The following is a 23757-nucleotide window of genomic DNA, read 5'->3' as shown; positions in this document are numbered from 1 at the left end:
TTACAGTTCAGTTCTCAAGGTAGAATGATCTCGTTTGATGTCCTGATGATATAGGCCTCTCTCAGCCCCACCCCCGGCCAGGCCTGGCCAGCAGCGGGCCCACTGCCCCCCGCCCCCCAACAGCATCCTGTAAGCCCCCCAGCTTGCTTTCCTGGGGCTCAGCCCCCATCCATGTTGGGAGGACCTGCTTATTCCCCTGGCTCTTCCAACCCCCTTTGGGGTAGAGATGGGGTGAGCAGCCCCGGGGAGGGGTGGGCACGCCCACCTGGTCGGTAGGTCGTGTCCCCCATTCCCGCCTGGGCCCCAGGCTGGGCCGGGGCGTCTGCAGAGCCCGGCCTCTGCTCAGGCGCTGTGTCCTTCTCCCGCAGGGTCTTCACTGAGCAGCGAGTCGTCCCCCGTCTCCTCTCCGGCCACCAATCACAGCTCCCCGGCCAGCACGCCCAAGCGCGTGCCCATGGGCCCCATCATCGTCCCCCCCGGGGGACACAGCGTCCCCAGCACGCCCCCCGTGGTGACCATCGCCCCCACCAAGACCGTCAATGGCGTCTGGAGGAGTGAGAGCCGCCAGGTGAGTGGGGGGCTGATGGGGGGTCATCTCGTGCTCAGATCCGCTTCCCTCCGAGGGAGCGAGGGACAGCAGCTGCCCGGAGGGTCTGTGTCAAGAGAACACTCACAGGGCTCGTGGTCTGGGGCGGGGCTCAGGACAGATTTGCTGTAGGGCCGGCATCCCAGCTATGGATGGGCTCAGTCCCTCCCGAGGCCTCTCTGCTCAGCGTGTGGACGGCCGTCCTGTCCCGCTGCCTCACAGGCTCTTCCTTCTGTGCCTGCCTGTGTCCCGGTCTCCCCTTCTTCCAAGGACACCAGGGCCCGCCCTAGTGACCGCATGGCGCCTCGGTCACCCCTGCACACGCACCCCGTTTCCCGCACATGGTCACTTTGTGAGGTCCTGGGGGCTGGGACTCCCACAAAGGAATCTGGGGGGGCACAGAATGGTGTTTGCAGATCATGAGCACTTCGTGTAAACGCGAGCTGTTATTATTCCTGTCTGTTGCAGCCGCGTGTTCACAGCTCACCTTTACTGATACTTGTCTTAACTGTCGAGGCCTGCCCGCCCCAGGAGGCCTTTCCCACACTTGGCGGGGCTCCCTGGGTCTGCGCCCAGGTGGTGTGGCTCCTCGGGGGACTCGCCCCCGCACCCCCAGCCTGGAGGGCCCTCCTAATTAAGAACGTGGTCACTGCGCCGAGCTCTGGATGTTTCTGCCGAGTCCCCAGAGGGCCAGCGCCACTTGGAAGCACTAATTAAACCCGGAGAAAGCAGGAGGGGGGTCGGGGGACGGTGGGTCTTCGGCTCGGCCCCCAGCTCTCTGCCTTGCTGGGTCGGGTGGGGGTGGGCATCACTCAGGGTCTGTCTGTTCTCTGCCCTGGGAGTGGGAGGGGGGCAGCCTCTGTCCACAGAACGGGGAGTCCCTGAATTCCTGGAAGGAGGCCAGGACCCAGCTGGGGGTAGCCCTACCTTGACCCCCACGTGTGAGGTGCCAGACCCTTCTGGCTCATCCCTGGGCTGGGCAGGGCCCAGCAGGGCCAATCCTGGCCAGAGTGGGATGCGGACGCCCAGCTGTACCCTGGGCCCGGTTTGAGGGAGAACCAGGGTCCGCACCACAGTCTCCTGCTCCAGGGGACCCGTTTCCCCCTAAGAGTCAGCCCTGACCTCGGGGCCCAACCACCTGCCTCTCCCCTCGCCCCCGGGGCCCAGTGGTTGCTCGTCTTGCCCTGCGCCCAGCTGCTGCCCTTCCAGGCCCAGGAGCCTCCTCAACGGTCGCCTCCTGGCCATAGGCCCCTTCCCCCGAGCTCAGCCCTCCTCCGCGAGGGTCCTCACAGCCTCGGAAGTACCGAGTGACCCCGAGAAAGGGCTGCGGGGGCCGTGCTCCAGCCACTTAGCGCGCGGTGGCCAGTGAGCGTGACACAGGCAGGCCGGGGAGGTGGGCCGGGGGCTGGGGAGCGGGGAGGGATGGGCCGGCTGGCACAGAGGCTCAGTGGAGAGTGTAATCCTCCGGTGGGGGGGGGCGGGAGACAGGAGGGGGAGTCGTTTCCCAGCGGGGAAGCTTGGGGGGGGCGCTCTGCTTGGGGGTCGCCGGCATTTCCCAGGTGGTGGGAGCAGCGTGAGGACAGATGAAATGACAAATAGTCTGTTTTAGAGCTAACAGGGCATGTCTGCCCGTCTGCCTGGTGGAAGCCTCTCTAATCACCAGAGAATGGAGGGTCCCCCCTCCCCGTCCTCCCTCTGTCTGCAGCTGCGCCCGCGGCCGCCACTTAGCAGGGAGAGCCGCCCGCAGGTGCTCCCAGGGCGGCAGCTGGGGCTCCCGGGCACGGCCCCCTGACCTCCTGCCCAGGTGCCCATCGCGAGCTTGTCGGGGCTCCAAGCAGGCGGGGGGTGCGTGGGTCTGGCCCACCAGACCCCCTGCCCGCCGGCCACCGCCCCCCAGCCTTTCCCGCCCGGGAAGGTGCCATCTGGCCCCGCCGCCTTCAAGCCGGGCTTTGTCCTGCCGTGGGCTTTGTCCTGCCGTGGGCTTTGTCCTGCCGCGGGCTGACGGGGCTGACCCGCCTGGGGCTGGTGCACCTGGGGCCTCGCTCTGCCGTCTGGTCCAGCAAAGGGGGCCGGGAGTGGCCTTAGCTCCTCTCCAGGCTGTACGCACGGGTCCCCTGCGAGGCCTCCACCATCCGGGGCTGCCAGCCCGGAGGCAGCGTCCGGGTCCCCTCACTGTGGGGCCCAGCGTTTCCCGGGGGCCGCCCTGTACCTCGGGGGCCTCAGGCTCCAGCCGCTGCGTCCCCGTCCAGGTAGCAACCCCCCCCCCCACCCCCGGTCAGTCCAGCACAGGGCCCCGGAGCAGCGGGGTTTAAGGCCTTCACCCCATTTGTGACGGCCGGGCCCCATGCCAGTGGAGGGGGATGCAGCTGCACGTGCAGGGCCCGCCTCTTGTGCATGTCCGACGTGCACGGGGGGGGGGGGTGCCCTGTCCAGGGCCTTGGAGACCAGGGGGAGTGCCGGCTCCCTGCCCTGATCTGCGTGTGGGGCTCACCCTCGACGCCCCCAGCCTGGTGAACCCCCCCGGGAAAGGGGGAGTCGGAGCCCACGTGCAGCCCTGGTCACAGCGGGGCCAGCGGCCCGTCTCCTGCGGTGAACGCCGCTGCCCTGTCTTCCGGGGCCTGGGAGGTGCCGCCGCCGCCCGCCCGGGTGTTCCGTAGACATGATGACGGGTGGGCCCCTCCTCTGTGGGGGCTGTGTGGTCCATCCCATGCCCCCCACGCGGGGAGCGAGGCGACCTGAGGCTCTGCGGCCCCCGTCTCCTGACCCAATGGGGGAAACGCCAGGCAGACAGGGGAGGGTGTCTCCCTGACCCTTCGCTCTGGGGCGGATGGACCTGGGCCTGCGTCCTGCTCTCCTGTCGCTGCCCAGGGTGACCGGGCCAGGCCTGACGCCAGGTGAGGGGGGCACCGTGCGACAGAGCCTGTCCATGGCCTGCCTGCCCAGAGCTGGACACGCCTGCAGGTGGGCCTGCAGGACGTTCCTCCATGTAGCCAGGGCTGGTGGGGGCCACCTCCTCCCACTTCCTGCCTCCAGTGAGCCCCTTCTGGTTTCCTGGGGCCTCCCTCCTGAGCCCTCCAGGCCCCTCTGTTGGTCAGGAGTCTGGGCAGGCGGGCCCACAGCCCCCACCAGTGTGCAGAGGTCCCCAGGCAGGTCTGGCCCCACAGCTGCTTGCTCTGGCCAGAGCCAGGGCCGCCCAGGGTCTGTCTGGCAGAAGGGACAGGCTGGCCTCTTTGGCCCTGGGCAGCGCCAGCTGCTCAGCCACATCTTCCAGGGACACCGAGGCCCAGTGATCTGTGAGGCAGGCCGGCAGCTGCCACCTGGGCCCCTGGGACGCTGTGTGAGCGGGTGGGCGGTGGGCAGGGGGCTCAGTGGCTGTCACCCCCGCCACGGCGCGGAAACCGTCAGGAGAGAGCATCGCGAGAATATCCCTCTGAAGCTCCTCTGCGTCCGGAGGAAGGCCTGGCCTGCTGCCAGTGGCCGAGCTCTGAGCTGCCCCCTAGCTCTGACCCACACTCTCTTCTCCAGCAGGACGCTGGCTCCCGGGGCGGCGGCGGTGGCCGCGAGCGCCTCATTGTAGAGCCCCCGCTGCCCCAGGAGAAGGCGGGGGGCCCGGCCATCCCCTCCCACCTGCTCAGCACCCCCTACCCCTTTGGCATCTCACCTAGCTCCGTGGTGCAGGACTCCCGCTTCCCACCACTGAAGTAAGTGCGGGCTGGGGGCCGGGGGACGGGCACGGTGTGGGGCAGGACCCCTGAGGTTCTGGCTGCTGTGAGTCCACACCAGCTGAGCCCGAGAGCCGCCAGCTGGCGGCCCCGCCCTGGGCTGGTAGCCCTGCTGGCCGTTGCCACGTGAGCTCACAGCGGGCTGGCTGCCTGCCTGACCGTAAACCCCCAGCCTGGCTCCTAGGGGCGGGGGGCGGTTCCCCCGGGCTGCAGGTAACAGGCCCGTGCCCCCTGGTGAGGGACAGCGAGGGGCCAGGGCGGCCCGAGGAGCGGCAGCTGCCCAGCTCTGGGCCCTGGGCCTCCGGCAGGGACTGCCCTTGGGAGGAGGGAGGCGGTTGCGGGGTGCGGGCGGTGGCCCACGCGCCCGGAGCTCACTGCCGCCGCCCCTTCCGCCTGCAGCCTGCAGCGGCCTGTGCACCACGTGGTGCCCCCCAGCACGGTGACCGAGGACTATCTGAGGAGCTTCCGGCCCTACCACACGGCCGAGGACCTCCGCGTGTCCTCCCTGCCTCCGCTCGGCCTGGACCCAGCCACCGCCGCGGCCTACTACCACCCCGGCTACCTGGCCCCGCACCCCTTCCCGCACCCGGCCTTCAGGTGAGGCGTTCAACGTCCCCAACCGCCAGCGGGCAGACCCCGGTCAGAGGGTGTACCCTGGGGCGGGCTGCTCCCCCAGCCTCTGGATGAGCCGTCCGGAGCTTGCTCCTGGAGGGAGACTCTCCCTGCACCAGCCGGCCTCCCTGGCTCCTCCGTTTCTACCGAGGGTTCCACGGGTGCGTGGCTGTTAGTACACAGAGCGCGTGGTTCACATATGGCAGGTGGAGACGGCGCTGTCTCCACTTTGCTTCCTGGGTCAGACGGTGAGACCTGGAGGGGCCCCACTGTGCTTGGCCTGGCTGAGCTGAGGGGTGGCTGGCAGGGCCTTGTGGCCTCTGGGAGTATGGGGCTTTGGGGCTGGCTGTGGAAGGGGGCTCTCACAGGACCTTTGTGGAGGCCCCGTCCGGCGCTCCCGCATCAGTGCCCGTGTTTGGCAGGGGTCTGGGTCCCGCCTTCCTCTCCACCTTGGCTGCTCACCAGCCCCTTCTGCCCTCCACAGGATGGACGACTCCTACTGCCTGTCAGCCCTGCGGTCCCCCTTCTACCCCATCCCCGCCCCCGGCTCCCTGCCCCCACTGCACCCGTCGGCCATGCACCTCCACCTCTCAGGGGTCCGCTACCCTCCTGAGCTCTCCCACTCATCCCTGGCGGCACTGCACTCGGAGCGGATGTCCAGCCTCAGTGCTGAGAGGTAAGCCAGCCCCGTCCTGGGGCCCTTGGCTCACCACACTGGAGCCCGGCTGGCCAGGTGTGTGTGGACGGTCTCCCCCTGCAAAAGGGGCGCTGCCGGGAGGTCCCGGCCACTGTCTGGGGGCCGTCCTCACAATCGCTGGCCCTGGCCAGGAGCCTTCCAGGCACCTGGAGAGTCTCTGTCCACGACTTTTGTCTCCAGTGGATGCTGAGTTTTCTTGGCGCATTAGTGAAAGCAGAACCTGGCCCACGGCCCGTCCCCGTAGAGAGGAGAACCCCGGGCTGAGGTGCGAGCACCTCGCTCCCGGGTGTCACATCTCCATGCTCACCCCCAGGCTGCAGGTGGACGAGGAGCTGAGGCGGGAGAGGGAGCGGGAGCGGGAGCGGGAGGCCGACCGCGAGCGCGAGAAGGAGCGGGAGCGCGAGCGCGAGAAGGAGCTGGAGCGGGAGAAGGAGCGGGAGCGGGAGAAGGAGCGGGAGTTGGAGCGCCAGCGGGAGCAGCGCGCCCGCGAGAAGGAGCTGCGAGAAGGAGCTGCCGCCAAGACGCTGGAGCCCGCCTTCCTGCCTGTGGCCGAGCTGCACGCGCTGCGGAGCCACGCCGCCGACGAGCGGGCCAAGCCCTCGGAGCAGCTCACCCCGACCCGTGCAGGTACCTGGGAGCCTGGTGGCTTCGGTCAGCGCGAGGACGGGGGCAGGGCGCGGCCCCGGATCAGGAGCCGAGGGCAGGGACGTCCACTGGCCGGATTCAGAGTTGGTGTGAAGGCTGGTAGATCACTGGGATTGTGCACCGTAGTACAACCAAATTCTTAGAGATGATAGGTTAAAAAGATAACCAAAGCTTAGTTTTTAGCATACTTTATTTCACTGTACTTAAACAGTGAATTTGCACAGCCGTCCGTCTGACCTTCATTTTTTATCTACTTTACATACACTATACTTACGTACAGCCTTAGTTTCCACGGCTGTCTAACCTCTAGCGTGGGCGATGCCCCCCAGAGCTCAAGTCTGCTCTGCTGTGTGGTGTGAGCCCGTCCAGGCTGTCACTCAGATGAGGCGGGACCCCCGGGGAGCAGCCGCGTCCTGCTGTTCTTGCCCCGGCCGCACGGGAAAGGGGGCACCCTTCTCCAGGGAGGGGCGGGCTGAGCCCAGCGCCAGGACCCCGCCCCGCCCTGACGGCCCGCCCCGCCCACAGACAAGCTGAAGGACGCGGGCCTGCAGGTGCCCAAGCCGGTGCAGCACCCCCTGCACCCGGCGGCCGCCCCTCCCCACGCGGCGCCCGGCCTCCTCGCCGGCCACGGGCTCTTCTCGCTGCCGGGCAGCAGCGCGGCCACGGCCCTGCTCCTGCAACGCACCAACGAGGAGGAGAAGTGGCTGGCGCGGCAGCGGCGCCTGCGGCAGGAGAAGGAGGACCGCCAGTCGCAGGTGTCGGAGTTCCGGCAGCAGGTGCTGGAGCAGCAGCTGGACCTGGGCCGGCCGCCGGCACCCGCGGACCCCGAGCACCGGCCGGAGAGCGCCAGGTGGGCCCCGGGGGGCGGGCTGGGGCCCGTGGCGGGGGCGCCTGCGTTTATCGAGCGCCTCTGGTCTGCTGCCGCAGAGTGCTGTCCCCTGGGTTCCGTGTCACCTTCTAAGACCCCCGTCTGGGCCGGGAGGAGGGAGGCGGGAAGGAGGAAGGTGCTCGCTTCAGGGGCTTCATCCGCCAGGAAATGTGTCCACAGCCAGCCTGGCCCTCCCCACAGGGCAGGCTTGGTGCCTGAGGGGGCCTGCCGAGAAGCTTCCACGGATACTTAATTTCTGTGCTAGCATCTCTCTCTGCCTGAACTGGAACGAAAAGGAGACTCCCTTTGATTTTTAATCATACAAAACGTTTATTTTTTTTATAATTTTTTTTAAATAACCCATTTTTTCCTGTCCTGTTGTTAAAAAAAAAACAAACACAACTTCCCGAGAGGCCTTGGGACCCTGGCTGCCGACACTCACCTTATGAGCTGGGCCCCTTCTCGGAGCTGACCCGGGGCCTCACTGCCCCCACCTGCTGATCTGGCTGTCACCCCGTGTCCCCACCTTCCCTCCAGGGCTCCTTCCGAAGGCCCAGGTGGAGACCCTCAGCCAGAGTTGGTGGCAGGAGCGGGTCTAGGCCTGGGGGACGCTGGGCCCTGCCCCGTCTCCTCCGCTGTGCACGGAGTCCGGGCAGGAGGGCTTCTGAGCCTCTTCCCAGCCCTCGGCGTCCACCGTGCCTTCTTCTCAGGATGAGAAACGCTCAAGGTGTCGGGCGAAGGTGTGAGTGCCACTTGGCTGCCTCCCTCTTTGCTCCAGCTCCTGCTGGCCAGTGGGTCTCTGTATCCTGGGCGCAGCTGACCCCTCCGAGCCCCTGCCTCGGCATCCACTGATCAGGGCGCCCGGGGAGGATTTGCCCGGCTAGCTGGGTGTGGCCAGGACTGAACTGTGACCAGATCCCCGGCTAGGTCTCTGTCTGCTCAGGCAGTCTGGCCTCGGTGAGCCAGGCAGGACGTTCTGCTGCACATGGTCCCCCTGCTGCTCCGGGCCCACGCGGGGCCACACAAGGGCTGTCTCGTCTATTTCTGAGCCGCCCTCTGCTCCCGTGACCCCCTAGGGGACCGTGCGAGCAAGCGGTGCACGCCCACCATCTCCCGATGAGCTCAGGACACGCTGCCTCCCTCGGCCTGGGGCCCCACGATCCCAGTGCAGCTGTCGGCGCGCGGGCTGCCGCCGCAGCAGACACAGCCTCTGCCCCCTGGTCAGGTGGTGCCCATGGCAGCATGACGTTCTCTCGGGGCCCTGTGATCAGAGCTAGAAAACCAGTCTGTGCCTGGGTCCGGCGCAGGAAGTTATTTATTCTGGTACCAGGTTTTATGCCTTTGCATTTATGCCTTTAGGGACTCACAGCTTTTTGATGCGGTTGGTCCCCTTTGCTATCTGCCCAGCAGCAGTGCAGCGGCCTCTGGGGCTGTGGTGGGCCGGCCCCCTCCTCGGGCAGGAGGAGCCCTGGGCACCTGCCTCGTGTGCCTGCCATGGCCTCTGCCCTTTCCCCTCCAGTCCCCTCAGGTGTTGCCCTCAGTCACCTTGGCAGCATGGGGCTTCGCTTAAAAATAGTAGGTAAACTGGAGAAAACTGCAGCCGAGTAGTCTCTTGAAGGTTGAATTTGAATTTTGTTTAAAATACACCAGGGAGAGAGGCACTTGGTTCGGCCTTGACGCAGAGCTGCTGGTCTGAGGCCGGTGGGAGGGGGTGTGCGCTCTGCCGGTGACCTGGCTCTCGGGACAGGCCCCGGTCTGGTCCTCAGAGACCCTCTGGGTGTAGCTGCTGCTCTCTGGGCACATGGGGTCGCTTCGGTCCTGACAGGGACCACTACGGGGGAGCAGCTGGCCATGAGGGTCTTCTAGGGGGGGTCTCCCCAAGTCCAATCGGATGGGCAGACCCCTCAAGCTGGTCTCTGACTGCCATCTGTGAGCACGGTGTGGGGAGAGGAGGCCGGCCCACCCCCACTCTCTCCCACGGGTGGCACGCCTTGGGCCTTGGGTCCTCTCCCAAGCTGGTCTGCACCAGCCTGGGGAGGACGTGGGTCCCTTGGCTGCAGAGAGGAAGGCACGTCCTCCCTCCAGCCCTGGGAAACGGCCCCCAGGAGGCCGTCTCGCCCCCTCCGGTGCTGGCTGGGGGCTCCTGGCCCAGGCCCTGGGCTGATGGCTGCTCCTACCCCCCGCCCACCCCCCCCTCCACAGGCCGGGACCGACCCGCCATGAGCCGGGCAGCCGCGAGCCCCCCCAGCACTTCGGCGGGCCCCCGCCACTCATCTCGCCCAAGCCCCAGCACCCCGCGGTGCCCACGGCCCTCTGGAACCCCGTGTCCCTGATGGACAGCTCGCTGGAGCCGCGGCGCGTCCCCGAGGGCCACCCCCTGCACGGCCACCCCGCCCCGTTCGAGCCCAGCCGTCCAGCCGCTGTCCCGCTAGTGAAGGTGGAAAGGGTCTACTGCCCGGAGAAGGCGGAGGAGGGGCCCCGCAAGCGCGAGGCCGCCCCTCTGGACAAGTACCCGCCGCTGCCCCGGGAGCCGGGGGCCCTGGAGCCGCAGGTCTTCCCACCAGGGCCCGGGCCCTTCCTGGCGGAGCTCGAGCCGGCCACCCCGACTGTCTTGGGCCAGCCCCGGGCCTCGCTTGCCCCGCCGGCCACCTTCGGGGAGCCCCCCGGACCCCTGAAGCCAGGCTCGCCCTACCGGCCCCCGCCGCCTCGGGGCCCCGACCCAGCCTACGTCTACGACGAGTTCCTGCAGCAGCGCCGGAGGCTGGTCAGCAAGCTGGACCTGGAGGAGCGCCGGCGGCGGGAGGCCCAGGAGAAAGGTCTGGCTTCCCCCACTCGCTCCTGCGCCAGGTGGGGTGGGAGTCGGCCAGCAGTGCCCTGGGGTTCCCCGGAAAGCCACAGGGAACGGGAGAGCAGGCCCGGGACGAGCGTGGCCGCTTCCCACCCGCATTCCCCAACAGCCGGGTGGGATCGGGGTCCCAGCCCAGCTCCTCCTGCCAGGTGCCGAGCCTGGCCTCACAGTCAGAAGCGGGGCCCGAGGCCACGTGAGGAGCATGTGTTTGGTCCTGGCTCGGCCGAGGGTCCCCAGAGGGCTTCCCCTCCACTCACCTGTGAGGGATGGGGTCAGGCCCCGGTGCCCTCAGGCTCTGCTGTTCTGCATGGGACTCTGTGAGGCTCTGTGCCTTTGCCAGGACGGGGAGCCCGCGTGTGCCCGACCCTCCTAAGCAGGATGGGGAGCGGATGTGCAGACAGACCTGGGCTGCCCTGACTCCGGGCTGGAGTGAAGGACAGTCCCCTGCCGGGGGGCTGCGTCACCCTGGTGCCCGCCTCGTGCCCCCATCCCAGCCCTGAGGAGGCCTGGGGTTAAGGAACGCCGGGCCCAGGGTTGGGGGTGGTCAGGAGCAGCAGGGCCTGGCCTGCGGTGGGTTCTCGGGTCCCAGGGGTGCCCCATGTGCATCCCTGGAGAGGCGAGGCCCCTTGCCCAGCTGAAGAGCTCTGTGCCCACCTCCAGGATACTACTACGACCTGGACGACTCCTACGACGAGAGTGATGAAGAGGAGGTCAGGGCCCACCTCCGCTGCGTGGCCGAGCAGCCGCCCCTCAAACTGGACACATCCTCCGAGGTATCTGGGGTCTTGCCGCTGTCGGGCCCTGGGCTGGGCTGCGGGCACCCCCTCTAGGCTTCCCCACGCCGGCTGGGACGCCGTCCGGGCGCCCTCCTCCCCCTCCCTGGGCCGGCCCGGCCCAGAGTGTCCAGAGCACAACCTTCGAGGCCCAGGAGGCCCCGGGGTCAGCAGGAGCCTCTGCCCGTGGTTTCAACCTCATTTGTTTTCTTTCTCAATCTAGAAGCTAGAGTTTTTGCAACTTTTTGGCTTGACCACCCAACAGCAGAAGGAGGAGTTGCTGACCCAGAAGCGGAGGAAGCGCCGGCGGATGCTGAGAGAGCGCAGCCCGTCGCCCCCGACGGCGCGGAGCAAACGGCGGACGCCCTCACCCAGACTGGCGCTGTCCACCCGCTACAGCCCCGACGACATGAACAGCAGCCCCAACTTCGAGGAGAAGAAGAAGTTCCTGACCATCTTCAACCTGACCCACATCAGCGCCGAGAAGAGGAAAGGTGAGCTCAGGCCTCAGGGCGGCTGGGGGTCTCTGAGGAAGCAGGCAGGGCCGGGGGTTGAAGCCGCCCCTCGGCTCTCACGGACTCATCCCCCCAGCTCTTCGCCACCACGCCTCTCTCCGCGGGAAATGGAGAGCGGCCCCTTCCGAGCGCTCTTTCTTGTGTCGTCCTGTGAAACTGAAGGCGGCTGGTGTTCTGTGCAGTCAGCCCTGGACTCCCACCCGCTCTTTCCCCCGGCCAGGTCTCCCAGTGCCTCTGGCCCCGGGGTGGGGGGTACATGCACCCTCCTGCATTAGGGTGCTCAGCCTGCGTGGTCTCTGGGTCTCCACTTCGCGGGCGGCTCACGTGGCCGCCGTTTCTTGTTCTGATGGCAGGAGGTGTGGGTGGTGCGCGGCCATGGGGCAGGGCTGGGCCGACACCCACTGTGCATGGACGGCTCGCCCTTTCGGATCCGTCTGGCCACCAGGGGCCAACTGGGCTGGAATCTGAACTCGCCTTCTGGGGCACCTTCCTTGGTCTGCGCCTCGAGCACTGCTTGCTCAGTGCTGGGGGCACTTGACCTTTCTGGGCCGCACCCCCACACGTCCCCCCTCGCTGAGGCCTGGTCACCTCTTTCTTGAAGGAAGTCAGAGGAAAGCAAGAGTGCTCATTGGTCATTTTAGTTGCTTTCACTCGTTTCGTTTGTTTTGGGCCGAACCGGTGGGCCTGGATTTCCGCTCTCCCTTAAAGGGGCAGTGCTGCAACCACGACACATCCCTGGGAACGTGAAGGGTTTTGTTTGAGAAGAGCGTCTCTCAGCCAGCGGCGATGTGGCTGCTTAGGTGTCAGCGGTTCAACGGGGGGCCCCCAGCCCGCGGGGTCACGGGGTGTATGTCCCTCTTCCCTGGTGGCAGCTGTCACGGGAACCACGCATGCGATGGAAGCGGGGAGTGGACCGCCCCGGGAGAGAGCCTGCCCACCCGAGGCGTGGTGTGGCTTTTCGGGGTTGCTTCCTGTGTTGAGGCCAACTTTTTAAAGTGAGAATTCACCCGCAGAGGCTCGCAGGTACCTGTGACTCGCCACACGCGCGCACCGCTCTTCTTGGAACACACCTGAAACCCTAGGTGGTGACAGCCGAGGAGTCCGGGCCCTAAAGTGAACTTTCTTCCTCTAAAGCCAGCCTGTGCCCGTGGCTTCGTGTCTCTCGTTCCAAAGGACTCGCACCTGCCGGCCGCGGCCTGAGCTACACTCCTGCTCCTCTGCCCACTCAGGAGTGGCGCAATCCCCCCCGGTAATCTCAGGCTGCTTTTCTCACAGACAAGGAGAGGCTTGTTGAGCTGCTCCAGGCCATGAAGCAGAAGGCGCTGTCCGCCGCGGTGGCAGACCCGCTCAGGAGCTCTCCGAGGGACAGTCCTGCCGTGTCCCTGAGCGGTAAGGCCAGCCCCATCTGCCACCCCCGGGACTGTCCCGGGGGTGCCCAGGGCCGCAGGCCACGGACCACCCCAGGTCGCCTTCCTCCCAGACACGGCGGGCTTCTTTCTTCCTCTCCCTTCTCTCTCTCAAGCTTGCTGTGCGTGGGAAGACCTCAGCGGAACGCGGTGTCGGCAGTCACGCTCTCGGGTGTGGGGGTCCTGGCTCCTCCGGTGGACGCTGCCTGGTGGTGGGTGTGGCTGTGCTGCCGTCTGTCCCCCGCGTGGCCCGGGTTTTGGTTCCAGCACTTGCCACTCGGGCTCCGTGCTCCCGGCGTGTCTCTCGCAGGCCCTGTGACACCTGCTTTCACTCTCTCTCTCTCACGGCTCTCACTCTGCCGTCCTGCCGACGGAGCAGGAGATACTGGTGGTCCGGCCCTGCTCCTGGCTCCTGATTTAGTCTTTCTCTCTGGATCTGACTGTGTAACGCCTCGCGGATGACCAGAAGTGACTTGCTCCTTCCTTCACATTTTTCTTCTTCTTCCCAGACGCCTTCCTGCGGCACCTTTCGAGGATGGCCTTGCTGCTTAAACACGGCCCGTCTCAGACCAAACAGTGCACACTGACCTTTACTTAAATGGCTCTGGAGTCGGTCCTCTGTCCTAGGTTAGAGATCAGGGTTGGCCTGTTCACGTGTGGCTCTGACCATGTCCCTCGCTTTCTGTCTCTTAAGAACCCACCACGCAGCAAGCCTCCCTGGACACAGAGAAGCCCGTGGGCATCGCCGCCTCCTTGTCTGACGTCCCAAAGGCCACGGAGCCTGGGAGGCTGGAACAGCTCCGGCCTCCAGAGCGCGTCCAAGAGCCAGCTCCTGCCGGCGGTGAGAAGGCCAGGCCGAGTGAGGCCCCCGGGGGCAAGAAGAGCCTGAGCATGCTCCACTACGTCCGGGGCCCCGCGCCCAAGGACATCCCCGTGCCACTGTCGCACAGCATCAATGGAAAGAGCAAGCCGTGGGAGCCCTTTGTGGCGGAAGAGTTCGCGCACCAATTCCACGAGTCCGTCCTGCAGTCTACCCAGAAGGCCCTGCAGAAGCACAAAGGTGAGGAGGCCGCTAGGCCTTGGGGGGCACGGCACCTGGTGTTAGGGGCAGGCTCTGCCTCCCAGCAGAAATTATTTCACTTCTGTTAAGCCCTTCATTTCAGTAATGACAGGTAAGGAGCCTTTTCAGCAAAAATAGGATCCAGGGCTTTCACAGTGCAAGGATTTCCCAGCCTGCCCGCAGACTCACCTGGGAACACCACTGTCCCTTGATAACCCGACCCAGTGGCACGTGGTGGGACATTCTGGTTGCTCTGGCCGGTGCCTGAGCCCCCAGAGTCGAGATGCCTCTTGGACATCTCAGTGTGGGAGTCACTACAGTTCAGAGTACAGGGGTTAGTACGTTTCATTCCCACTGAATCAAAGGTTGAAAATGACTAGAAAAGAATGTTTAGTAATCAACAGCTGAGAGAAAATATGATTATTATTTTCACATTATTTTTCAAAACAATTTAAAAAATTTCCCTCCTATAACCTGTGAAAAACTGAATTGACGAAGAAGCATTTTTAGATAAACAGGTCTGACGGTGTCAGTGTTCTTCAGGTAAAATAATGCTGTCAGCAGGGATGAAATGAAAAAGTGAAGGTAGTGGTTTTTGATGTGGATTTAAAAAAAAAAAACTCCTCTGTTGGATGTTTGTTGTGAGTTCAGAGTATTTTTTAAGAGAGGAAATGTTTTGGCTAGATTAAACCCCTCTGCTCCCTCTAAGACACACCCACAGAGGCTTTTCAGCGCTTAAGGACTTAACTTTTCCTGCCTGATCTCAGCCCTTCCCTGACTTTACACTTGGCTGTTTTCTCGGGACTTTAGCATCATCCAGCCCCTGCCAGTTTGGGCCGTACGGGTCCACTGACTGCCCAAGGCTGCTGTCCACACAGGGAGGCGGAGCAGACCCGGTCTAGACAGGCCCAGCCCGTTCAGATTCTGGGTAGCACAGGGGCATGCACAGGGATCGGAGCGCCTGTGTGTCCTGGGAGAGGGGACGGACACTCTGCAGACCAGGGCGGCGCGGCTCATAGCCTAACCCAGCCGAGCGCGTCGGCACAGCGTGGGGACCTGCACCCAGCACCGCCGCCATCCCGGCGGCACTCTCCAGCCTTTCTGATGGAGCCGTCGCTGGTCTCCGAAGGGCCACAGGCCTCGCGCCGCTCCGTCGTGTCTGCCGGGACCTATCGCCGTATCCCCGGGGGCTCTGTGACAGCCGTCTCCCCTCCACAGGAAGCGCAGCCGTGCTGTCGGCGGAGCAGAACCACAAGGTGGACGCGTCCGTCCACTACAACCTCCCCGAGTTGCAGTCCTCCAGCCGCCTGCCTCCGCCCCAGCACAACGGGCAGCAGGAGCCCGCCGCCAGCAGGAAGGGCCCCCTGGCGCAGGAGATGGACCCCGACTCGGAAGAGGAGGACGACGGGGAGGACGAGGAGGAGGACCCCCCCAGGCGCAAGTGGCAGGGGATTGAGGCCGTTTTGGAAGCTTACCAGGAACACGTGGAAGGTACGGAGGGCTGGGGAGACAGGCCAGGGCCCGGGAAGGGTGTGCCAGGAGGCTCAACGGGCTCACGATGGGTGCCCGTTTCCATCGCCAGGCTGGGGACTGCTTGAGTGACAAGGCCTCGGGCTACTGGGCCACAAGCAGATAGGAGCCTCAGAACTGCTCCTCGGGCTTCTGGGGTGCCCAGGCTAGCTTGCAACAGCCACTCCTCACGGACAGACATCCTCCCTGGAGGAACCTAGGCGCCAGGCGCCTGTCCTACCCAGCGTGACAGCGCGGACCTGGGCCTGCTCGCCCCGCCGTGTCCTGTCACGCTTCTGAACGTCCTGTCCGTCCTCGCCCTGTGGCTGCGTACACAGGTCCTAGAAAAGGCAGTGTTTCATCCAGCCGAGCCCAAGTCTCCCTCTCTGGCGTGCTTCGCGGGCTGCGCAGCTCAGGACGTGCCCACAGGCCTGGGCCTCCTGGAGCAGCACTTAGCGCAGGAGGTCAGCCCTCATCAGCCTCCAGAGCGTCATAACCCTGGCTGTCGCCACTTCCAAATTCTACTTACTACCATATTGTAGAGAAGTTTTTATCATGGATATCATGATCATTTCAGATATTTTGAAATAAGCATTGTAAAACTAGCTAAGTATTCAATACAATCAAAAAGAATGCCCTCGTAGCCATAACAAGAGTATCAATGCCTATGTGTTTTTATTGAAGTATATAGTTGATTTGTTAGTTCCAGATATACAGCAAAATCAATCTGTTACACATATATCCACTCTTTTTTAGATTCTTTTCCCACACAGGCCATTAGAATTTTGAGCAGAGTTCTCTGTGTTAATACCAATCTCCCAATTTATCCCCCATAATCATAAGACTGTTTTCTAGATCTCTGACTTTATTTCTGTGTTGTACATAAGTTCATTTGTACCATTTTTTTTTAGATTCCACATATATGTGGAATCATTTACTTGGGATGTTTGTCTTTCTCCAACTTGCTTCACTCGATATGACCATCTGTAGGTTTATCCATGTTGCTGTGAGTGGCGTTTCATTTTTTCCGTGGCTGAGTAGTATTCCATTGTACATACATACCACGTCTTTATCCATTCCTCTGTTGATGGACATTTAGGTTGCTTTCATGTTTTGGCTGTTTAATAGTGCTACTATGAACATAAGATTGCATGTATCTCTTCAAATTATGTTTTCTCCAGATATAGCCCCCAGCAGTTGGGATTGCTGGATCACATAGTAGGTCTCTCTTTAGTTTTTAAGGGAACCTCCATAGTCCTCTTCATAGTGGCTGCACCAATTTATATTCCCACGGACAGTTAGGAGGGTTCCTTTTCTCCACACCCTCTCCAGCATTTACTGTGGGTTTTTTGATGATGGCCATTCTGAATGGTTTGAGGTGGTGGTTTTGATTTGCATGTCTCTGATAATTAGTGATGTTGAACATCTTTTCAGCCATCTATATGTCTTAGTTTTTGGAAAAATATCTATTTATAGATGTTCACCCAGATGGTGGCGCGTGGTGGTCCAGTGGTTAAGAATCCACTTTCCAATAAAGTGTGGGTTCAATCCCTGGTCAGGGAACCCAATATTCACTAAGAAAAATAAGGGGGGAAAAGATCTTCACCCATTTTTTGATTAGGTTTTTTTCACCCACTTTTTTGATTAGGTTTTTTTTTTTTTAATATTGAGCTACATGAGCTGTTTGTATATTTTGGAGATTAAATTCCTTATTGGTTGCATCTTTTATAAATACTTTCTCCTGTACTATGGGTTGTCTTTTTGTTTTATGGTTTCCTTTGCCATGCAAAAGCCTTTAATTTGGTCCCACCGTTTGTTTTTGTTTTCATTATTTTAGGAGGTGGATCAAAAAAGAGCTTGCTGCAATTTATGTCAGAGATTGTTCTGCCTGTGTTTTCCTCTAAGGGTTTTTATAATAACCAACCTTTACATTCAGGTCTTTAATCCATTTTGAATGTACCTTTGTGTATGGTGTTACAGAGTGTTCTGTTTCATTCTTTTTACATGTAGCTGTCTAGTTTTCTCAGCACCACTTATTGAAGAGACTGTTAAAACAGAGATTTATCCTTGAAGATTTGAAGCTCAGTATCTTTTGGAAAGGCAGAGGTTTTACTTTACTCGTTAACAACTATAAATTTCTAACAGCTTAAAAGTTTTTATGTCTAACCCTTTTATCTTTCTTCTTGAAAAATACATCTTAAGGCTGTAAGTTATCACTATTTCCTAAGCCGCATCCCTTAAATTGCCTTTCGGTGCTACGTCCTTGGTCTTTATTCTGCTGGGTTGGGTTAGTTCCGTGACATCGTCACCAGCACGGCTGACAGGGCGGGGAGCCATGGGGTCCAAAGGAGCGCGCGTGGCCAGCTGCCCAGAGGGCGGCGGGCCCGGGCCTGGGGCCCTGCGCACAGGTGTCACCCTGGCGTGTCTTTCCAGAGCAAGACCTGGAGCGGCAGGTGCTGCAGGCGCAGTGCAGGCGGCTGGAGGCGCAGCACTACAGCCTCAGCCTCACGGCTGAGCAGCTCTCCCACAGCATGGCGGTGAGTCTCAGGGACAGGGCTCGCTCCGGGGGGCTTGCTTCACCCCGCGGCGGTTATTCTCACGCAGCCTGTCGAGGCTGGGTTCAAGAGCACCCACACAGACCAGTTTGGAAGGGAAGTGTGCTCTTGAGAGATCCAGACAGTCTTAGGGGGTAAATTCAGGAGTCACCTGAGGAGGGGAGTGTCCTGTTAGCAGAACATGGACCTGGAAGGGCGAGGGGCTGTGTGCACACGCCTTTGGGGGCTGGTGTACTGCCCGTGTCAGTCTCCCCCCGTGATGTGCTCAGGAGAATGGAGGGAGGGAGGAGCTCTTGGGACAGGGTGGACACCCCCACACACAGCTGTGACAGCGAGAGCCCCGCCGGCTTCCTCCCGCCCATGGGAGGGGGGTTGTCGTGTGTTTGGGGCTTGCACATCTTGGCAACTTCAGCCCAGACCTGAAGCAGCAAAAGCTGGACAGTGACAGGGTTGGAGCTACGAGAGCAGCAGCCAGTGCTGCTGGGCGAGCGAGCGGGGCTGGAAGAATCCGAGACTCCGGGGCAGTTAGAGCGCATCCCACACCCTTCCTTACTGTGTCCACTGCGGGTCTGACATGAGTCTCTTTCTCCAGGAGCTGAGGAGCCAGAAACAGAAGATTGTTTCAGAACGGGAGCGACTCCAGGCGGAACTGGATCACTTACGGAAGTGCCTTGCGTTGCCTGCAATGCATTGGCCTAGAGGTTACTTCAAGGGTTACCCGAGGTGACGGTTTCCCTTGCACTAGGCCGAACCTATAGTATAGAAATATTATCTATTTTATTACCTTGAATATTTAATATTTTTCACTGGGAGGTTTGACGCTTAAAAAAAAAAGAGAATGTGCCATGCATGAAGCAAAGGATTCCAGGCTCCAGAAAAAAAGAACGAACTCGCCTTGACTTCAATGCAGTTGAATCACCTTTGTAATTCAGCAAGCAACCCGTGTTAAGACACCCATAGTTTTTTCCTTTTTAAAGGCGGTTTTATCCTTTCCCACGTCATCATTTTTTAGTCTCAAGATGAAGGCTCCATTACCAACACTAAGACGTGACCACTTCCCAGCCCCCGGGTGCGTAGGGTGGAGCGGACCACCGGGGTGCCGTGTTGTGTGTTGCCAGGTCCTTTGGCCTCAGGAACCCAGGCTGCTCTGGCCGTGGGGTGGCCGGTCTCGCTCCTCCCCAGGATTGAGACCCGCTCCAGCAGAAGGAAGGTGGGGTGCATTCTAAGTAAAGGGCTTATTTGTTTCAGTTATTTTTCCGCAAAATTTTCCTCAAAGCAACAGGTCCTAGGAGCACACAAAGCAACAGTACTGAAGCCTCACCCAAAGGCTTTTCCCTGGAAAAGCTCTTACCTAAAGATAAAATGAATCGACAAACTGAAGGTACCTTTTTATTCCTTCGTGGGGGAAGATGTACAGAGCTCTATGTATACATTTATCCACACCCACCCGATTGTTACTGCGGTGGGGGTGTTTTCATACAAACGTAAATTTTGAGAGAAAAGTCAAAGGTGCTTCAGCCTTGTACTGTGTATATATATTAAAAAACAAAGTTTTGTATGTTTTTATTACTTTAATTATTGTTATAAAAAGCCTGCCATTTTTAATATGTGGTTTGGGGGGACTTTTTTGTTGTTTGTTTTCCTGTTTGGGGGTTTTGTTTGTTTTTGTTTTGTTTTTCTGGGCAAAAAAAAAAAAAAAACCTTGCTTTTAGTGTTTGTACTGCTGCTGGTCAGGACATTATTGAAGTGTTTTTAAAAATTAAAGAAGAAGAAAAGTAAAAAGAGCTTACCACTGGCGCCTACGAGAGCACTTCATTTTTGAGTTGCACCGGAGAGTGATGTAGAAAGCCATGGTTCCTCCTCCCCTCCCCGGGCCCCCCCGGCCCCCCCCCCCCCCCCCCCCCCCCCCCCCCCCCCCCCCCCCCCCCCCCCCCCCCCCCCGCCAGTGAGGCTCCCGCCCGCGCCAGCGCGGCGCTGCTGGTCTCCACCACCTTCACACCGTGAGAAGAACCTTGGAGGAGGGAGCGGCTTCTGTGACAGGGTGCTGAGGTGTCTTATAGCAGTCTGAGCAGGAGCAGAGTAGAAACTCTAGGGGCTTGATTTAGATGCAGAGCTTTGTAGCAGCCTAAAGGCAGGGTGAACCACATGCGACAGAACCTCTCCTCGGGGACTCACTGTGAGGAGCACAGGAGCCGCTGGAAACGGGGAGAATCTCATTAGGGCGAAGCGCGGGGCCGGGGGAGCCCGCCCTCCTTGCCCCGGTTGCTGCCGGTTCAGGCTGCGCTGCATTTAGATCAGGAAGGCAGCTCTTGCCCCAGTGGGCCTAAGCAGAGGCCAAAGCAGCCAGTGGTTGGTATGCCCGGGTGGGGGGTGGCGAGGGGACCCACACACCAGGCCATGTGTGCCCCTCCGCCCCAGCCTGGGGGCGGGCTGGCTGACCTCCGGGAGGGCCAGGCGCTGTGACCGTGGCCGCGCCCTCAGCCCAGACCTTGGCTGCGCAGAACAGCTTGCTGGCAGATGGCGTTGTGTCACTTTATCTGTCCCCACGCAGTTTGCTTTGTATGCCTGCCAAGAATCTTCCAGTTATTAGCAAACTCCGACAAAAAGTGCCGCCAGTATTATCAGCAGTCAGCAAGCACTTTCCTCTCTACAGAAACGACTTGAGAACTGAGAGCTGTTCTGGGGGCCTCTTCCCCTGCAGAGACAGGGAGAGCACCATGTGCCACAGGTGGGGACAGGTGTTTAGAGGGCGCCCCACTGCCAACAGTCAGGGCAAAACATCACTGAATTTCTCTTTTTAAAACCTGCTTGCTGTTTCTGAAGGCCTAAGGGTTACATCTTGGCACTTCCCCCCCCGGCATCCTCCTCCATCATAGAAAATATCTGGCTGCCTTTGCTCCCGGGCGCTGGTAAAGGGCCTTGGCTAGAAGCAGAGGGAAGACTAGACCTGAAGACAAGATGGGAAAAGCACAGCCCGACCCGTCAGCACCTGCCGGGGGCCCCGTGGCTGCTGCGTGTTGGCTGGGGAGGAGTCATGGCACACAGGTCAGAAGGACACCTGCCCAGGGGTGGCAGCTCTGTCCCTGAGCTAGTATTAGCAGCTTTCCCCTTCGGAGTGGCACCCCCCCCCCCCACCGACCTGTGAGAATCTCTGAATATTCTAGGGCTCAAGAAGAAATATGACAATCAGAATATAAATACAGACCAGTAAGGCAACGTGAAGAAAGAAAAAGGTAACAGAGGGTCTTGTGAAAACAAAAGTGTACCTTTCTGAGAGACAGTATACCCAATCATGGGTTCCCCCGCTGGGTCCCCCCCCCCGCCCGCCAACAGTTTATAATCTGAAAACTCTTCTTCTAAAGAACATAGTAGCATCAGTCTCTTCAGTTTGGGCTTAAAAGCTGAGACAAATATGGAATCCCTGAAGCTTTTTGTTCAGCTATTTCACATTGAGTTTGAAAGACATAAAGTTCAGAAATACAGCAAATTTGCTCTAGAACTGATTCTGGAACTTTTGTGTCAGTATTTTTGTGACCTAAAGGAGTTTTGCTAAACTCGGGTACCTGCCAAAGCTGAGTCGTGCGGCTCTGTGCATTGAATCAGAGCAGTAGAAACAGACCAGAGCTTTCCCCCCACGCTTGGCACTGCACGACCTGATCATCTGAAAATGAGTCTGTTTCATAGAAACAGGCAAACTGGCATAAAATATCATAATCTATTATCTCACGTAAGTGACCAATAGTTTAGTCTATATTCTAAAGGAAACGCAACAATTGGCAGCATGCAAAGTGCTAAAAAAGATTATACCCTCAGGGAAATTCAAAGAATATTAAAAGGAGCCCACACCTTCAGCAAACTAGCAAAGAATAATAACAGGTAAACTAAGTCTGTGTGTGGGGTGGCGTTCCATCGAGTAGCTCACGATGCTGCCCCATCTCCAAATCACATACCCCGTTTCCCTCTGAGCCATGGTTTAAGAGTGCAGACAGTTCCAGAGACCCACCACCAGATGGGGATGGTTAGCACAGGAAGTTGCTCCTTACAGTGTAGATTAGCCACTTAGCAGCAGCCCCGTACTCTTCTAGTAAACAAGCTATTGACGTCACTGCTTGCAGTAGCCTGTTCCCCACCTTCCGATCCAGTGCTGAACTAGACTCCTCAACTCTGCCCTGAGCCGAGGAGGACCACGCTGCCAGCCCGTCGAGCCGCTCTGCTGTGCCTGTGCTAACTGCCAGGACAGTCAACAGGACTCGGGGGAGGAGGAACGGTGCCTCGGTCACTCTGGGGGCAGTTTAGATGCTGTGAAATTAAACCTGTTCTAAGTGTACTTGTTTGAATTAACTGTATTGTAATATTATTTGTTGAATGTAGTAATTAGGTATTTATGAATATATTGCTGTAATTTCTGACAACATCCAGAAAATAAAATCTTCCTAAATCATGTTGAGAGAAAAATTTTTTTTATGTTATAGTAAGGGGAAAAAATAAGAACTCAACAATTCTACAGTTTTACAAGTACAGTGTGAAGACAGATTCAACTGGACCTCAGCCCGGTTTTAGGAGAAGGGGTGAAACTATGGAGACCAAGTCTTCTGGGCCCTAGTCCCTCTGTGTGGCCTTCAGTGTTCAGACACGAGCTGCTGTTTAGAGGGACATCGGGGGCCCACCTAGGCTGGAGAAGTAGCGCTCGGGTATAAACACCAGCAGGTACTCCTCAGGCCCAGTCAGTCACGTCATCACACACATACCCCCTTCTGAAACCCTGGAGATGGCAGGTGAGGCTGTCGGGAACCAGCTGGTGACTGAACCTGCTCCTTAGAGGGCTGGGCAGTCATCGCCCCCCGCCCCGACTTGAGGAAAGGTCCTTTCAGTAAGGAGCTGGGCGGTGCTACAGCTGAAGAGGCTCCTCCTAGGGAAAAACAGGAGTCCGCCCTGAGCCACGGCTGCCTCAAGCAGGCTGTCCCCTCAGTCCACCAAGAACCACCGCACAAGCCCCATTTTCCCCTGGCGTCCTGGCATAAGCTTCACTTACACATGGAATTCATTTTCCTACTTTCTTGCTGATAAACAACCTTTTAGACCTTGCCCAGAAGCACCCAAGTGAATAAGAGACACCTAAGACTGGGGGCTGGAAGTGCACACTGTCTGCTAAACCTCCCAGTCTGGTCTGTCACTAGCCACTGAGCCTGCTCCCTTCAAGTGGGAGTGATGCAGGGAAAAAACCCAAAGAGAACTGGGAGATTCCACCTTTATTGTGTACCGGGGCTTAATGAGAAGCACGGGTCACCATCACTAGCCGAGTGCCCATCTGCTGTCCCGCACTGTGTGAACAGTCTCTGAAGAAGACTCTGAATATAGCCCAAGAGAAAGGCCGTGGCCACATCACCGTCCTGCCGTATCTTATCTTAAAAGCAACACCCGCCATCACTGAACACTTAGCGGCACACGACCGTCCCGTGCAGGAGACTGGGGGAATGCGCTCATTCGGCCGGTGCTTTTTCTTCCCCCGTAAAAGGCAGCTGGCTCCCAGACACAGATGAGGAATTACAGAATGTCTCGACTGAGCATAAGCCTGTTGCTTTCCAACCAGGTTATAAAACCATTCCTTCCTTCACTGCACTTTTTTTTCGTAGATTCACAGGTGGTCTAGATTTCCAGAAACGTGAGCATCTCTGTCATGTCCTGAACGCTCACGCCGCCTGGTGCGCCTCCTACCAGCAGACGCAGGCCTGGACAAGGCAGTCCCTGCCTAGAAGTCCTGAGACTGGGCGCTGTCCGAAGGTTGCAGGTTTGTGCGGAGTTTGTACATGTGGTTGAGCGCTTGTGTGAGGAAAGCCCCGCTGGTGTTGATCTCCATCAGGGTCAAGTTATCCAGCTAAACGTGAGAGGAAATAGCTGGTTTAGTTTTTAATTTCAAGAGAGGTTAAATCTACTGGATAAAAATAAAGAAGCAATGAGCAA

The 23757-nt window shown here is 59.9% G+C and overlaps 2 protein-coding genes across 6 annotated transcripts in view; one reads left to right on the top strand and one right to left on the bottom strand.

The window, feature by feature from the left end:
• Positions 1-19585, top strand: part of GSE1 (Gse1 coiled-coil protein) — a 390100-nt gene extending 370515 nt beyond the window's left edge. For 2 of the 5 annotated variants that reach the window (XM_043435172.1, XM_043435168.1), the window contains 14 exons: positions 369-568; positions 4112-4287; positions 4708-4905; positions 5405-5596; positions 5931-6244; positions 6788-7112; positions 9333-9946; positions 10639-10751; positions 10975-11245; positions 12542-12655; positions 13367-13732; positions 14951-15223; positions 17675-17778; positions 18389-19585. In XM_043435172.1, the coding sequence (XP_043291107.1) occupies positions 369-568; positions 4112-4287; positions 4708-4905; positions 5405-5596; positions 5931-6244; positions 6788-7112; positions 9333-9946; positions 10639-10751; positions 10975-11245; positions 12542-12655; positions 13367-13732; positions 14951-15223; positions 17675-17778; positions 18389-18523 (3395 nt within the window). In that variant the 3' untranslated portion in view covers positions 18524-19585. The remainder of the gene's footprint in view (positions 1-368; positions 569-4111; positions 4288-4707; positions 4906-5404; positions 5597-5930; positions 6245-6787; positions 7113-9332; positions 9947-10638; positions 10752-10974; positions 11246-12541; positions 12656-13366; positions 13733-14950; positions 15224-17674; positions 17779-18388) is intronic. The other 3 variants (XM_043435170.1, XM_043435169.1, XM_043435171.1) reach the window with 3 other exon arrangements.
• Positions 19586-20893: 1308 nt separating this feature from the next.
• The window catches only part of GINS2 (GINS complex subunit 2), a 36959-nt gene continuing 34095 nt past the window's right edge, over positions 20894-23757 (bottom strand). The window contains exon 5 of the mRNA XM_043435174.1: positions 20894-23671. Coding sequence (XP_043291109.1) covers positions 23546-23671 — 126 coding nt within the window. The 3' untranslated portion in view covers positions 20894-23545. The remainder of the gene's footprint in view (positions 23672-23757) is intronic.

This window comes from Cervus canadensis, chromosome 18 (genome assembly GCF_019320065.1).
Source record: "Cervus canadensis isolate Bull #8, Minnesota chromosome 18, ASM1932006v1, whole genome shotgun sequence".
In the NCBI taxonomy this organism is placed as follows: domain Eukaryota; kingdom Metazoa; phylum Chordata; class Mammalia; order Artiodactyla; family Cervidae; genus Cervus; species Cervus canadensis.
Note: the sequence above shows the minus strand (reverse complement) of the source record. Positions and strands in the feature narration are given on the sequence as shown.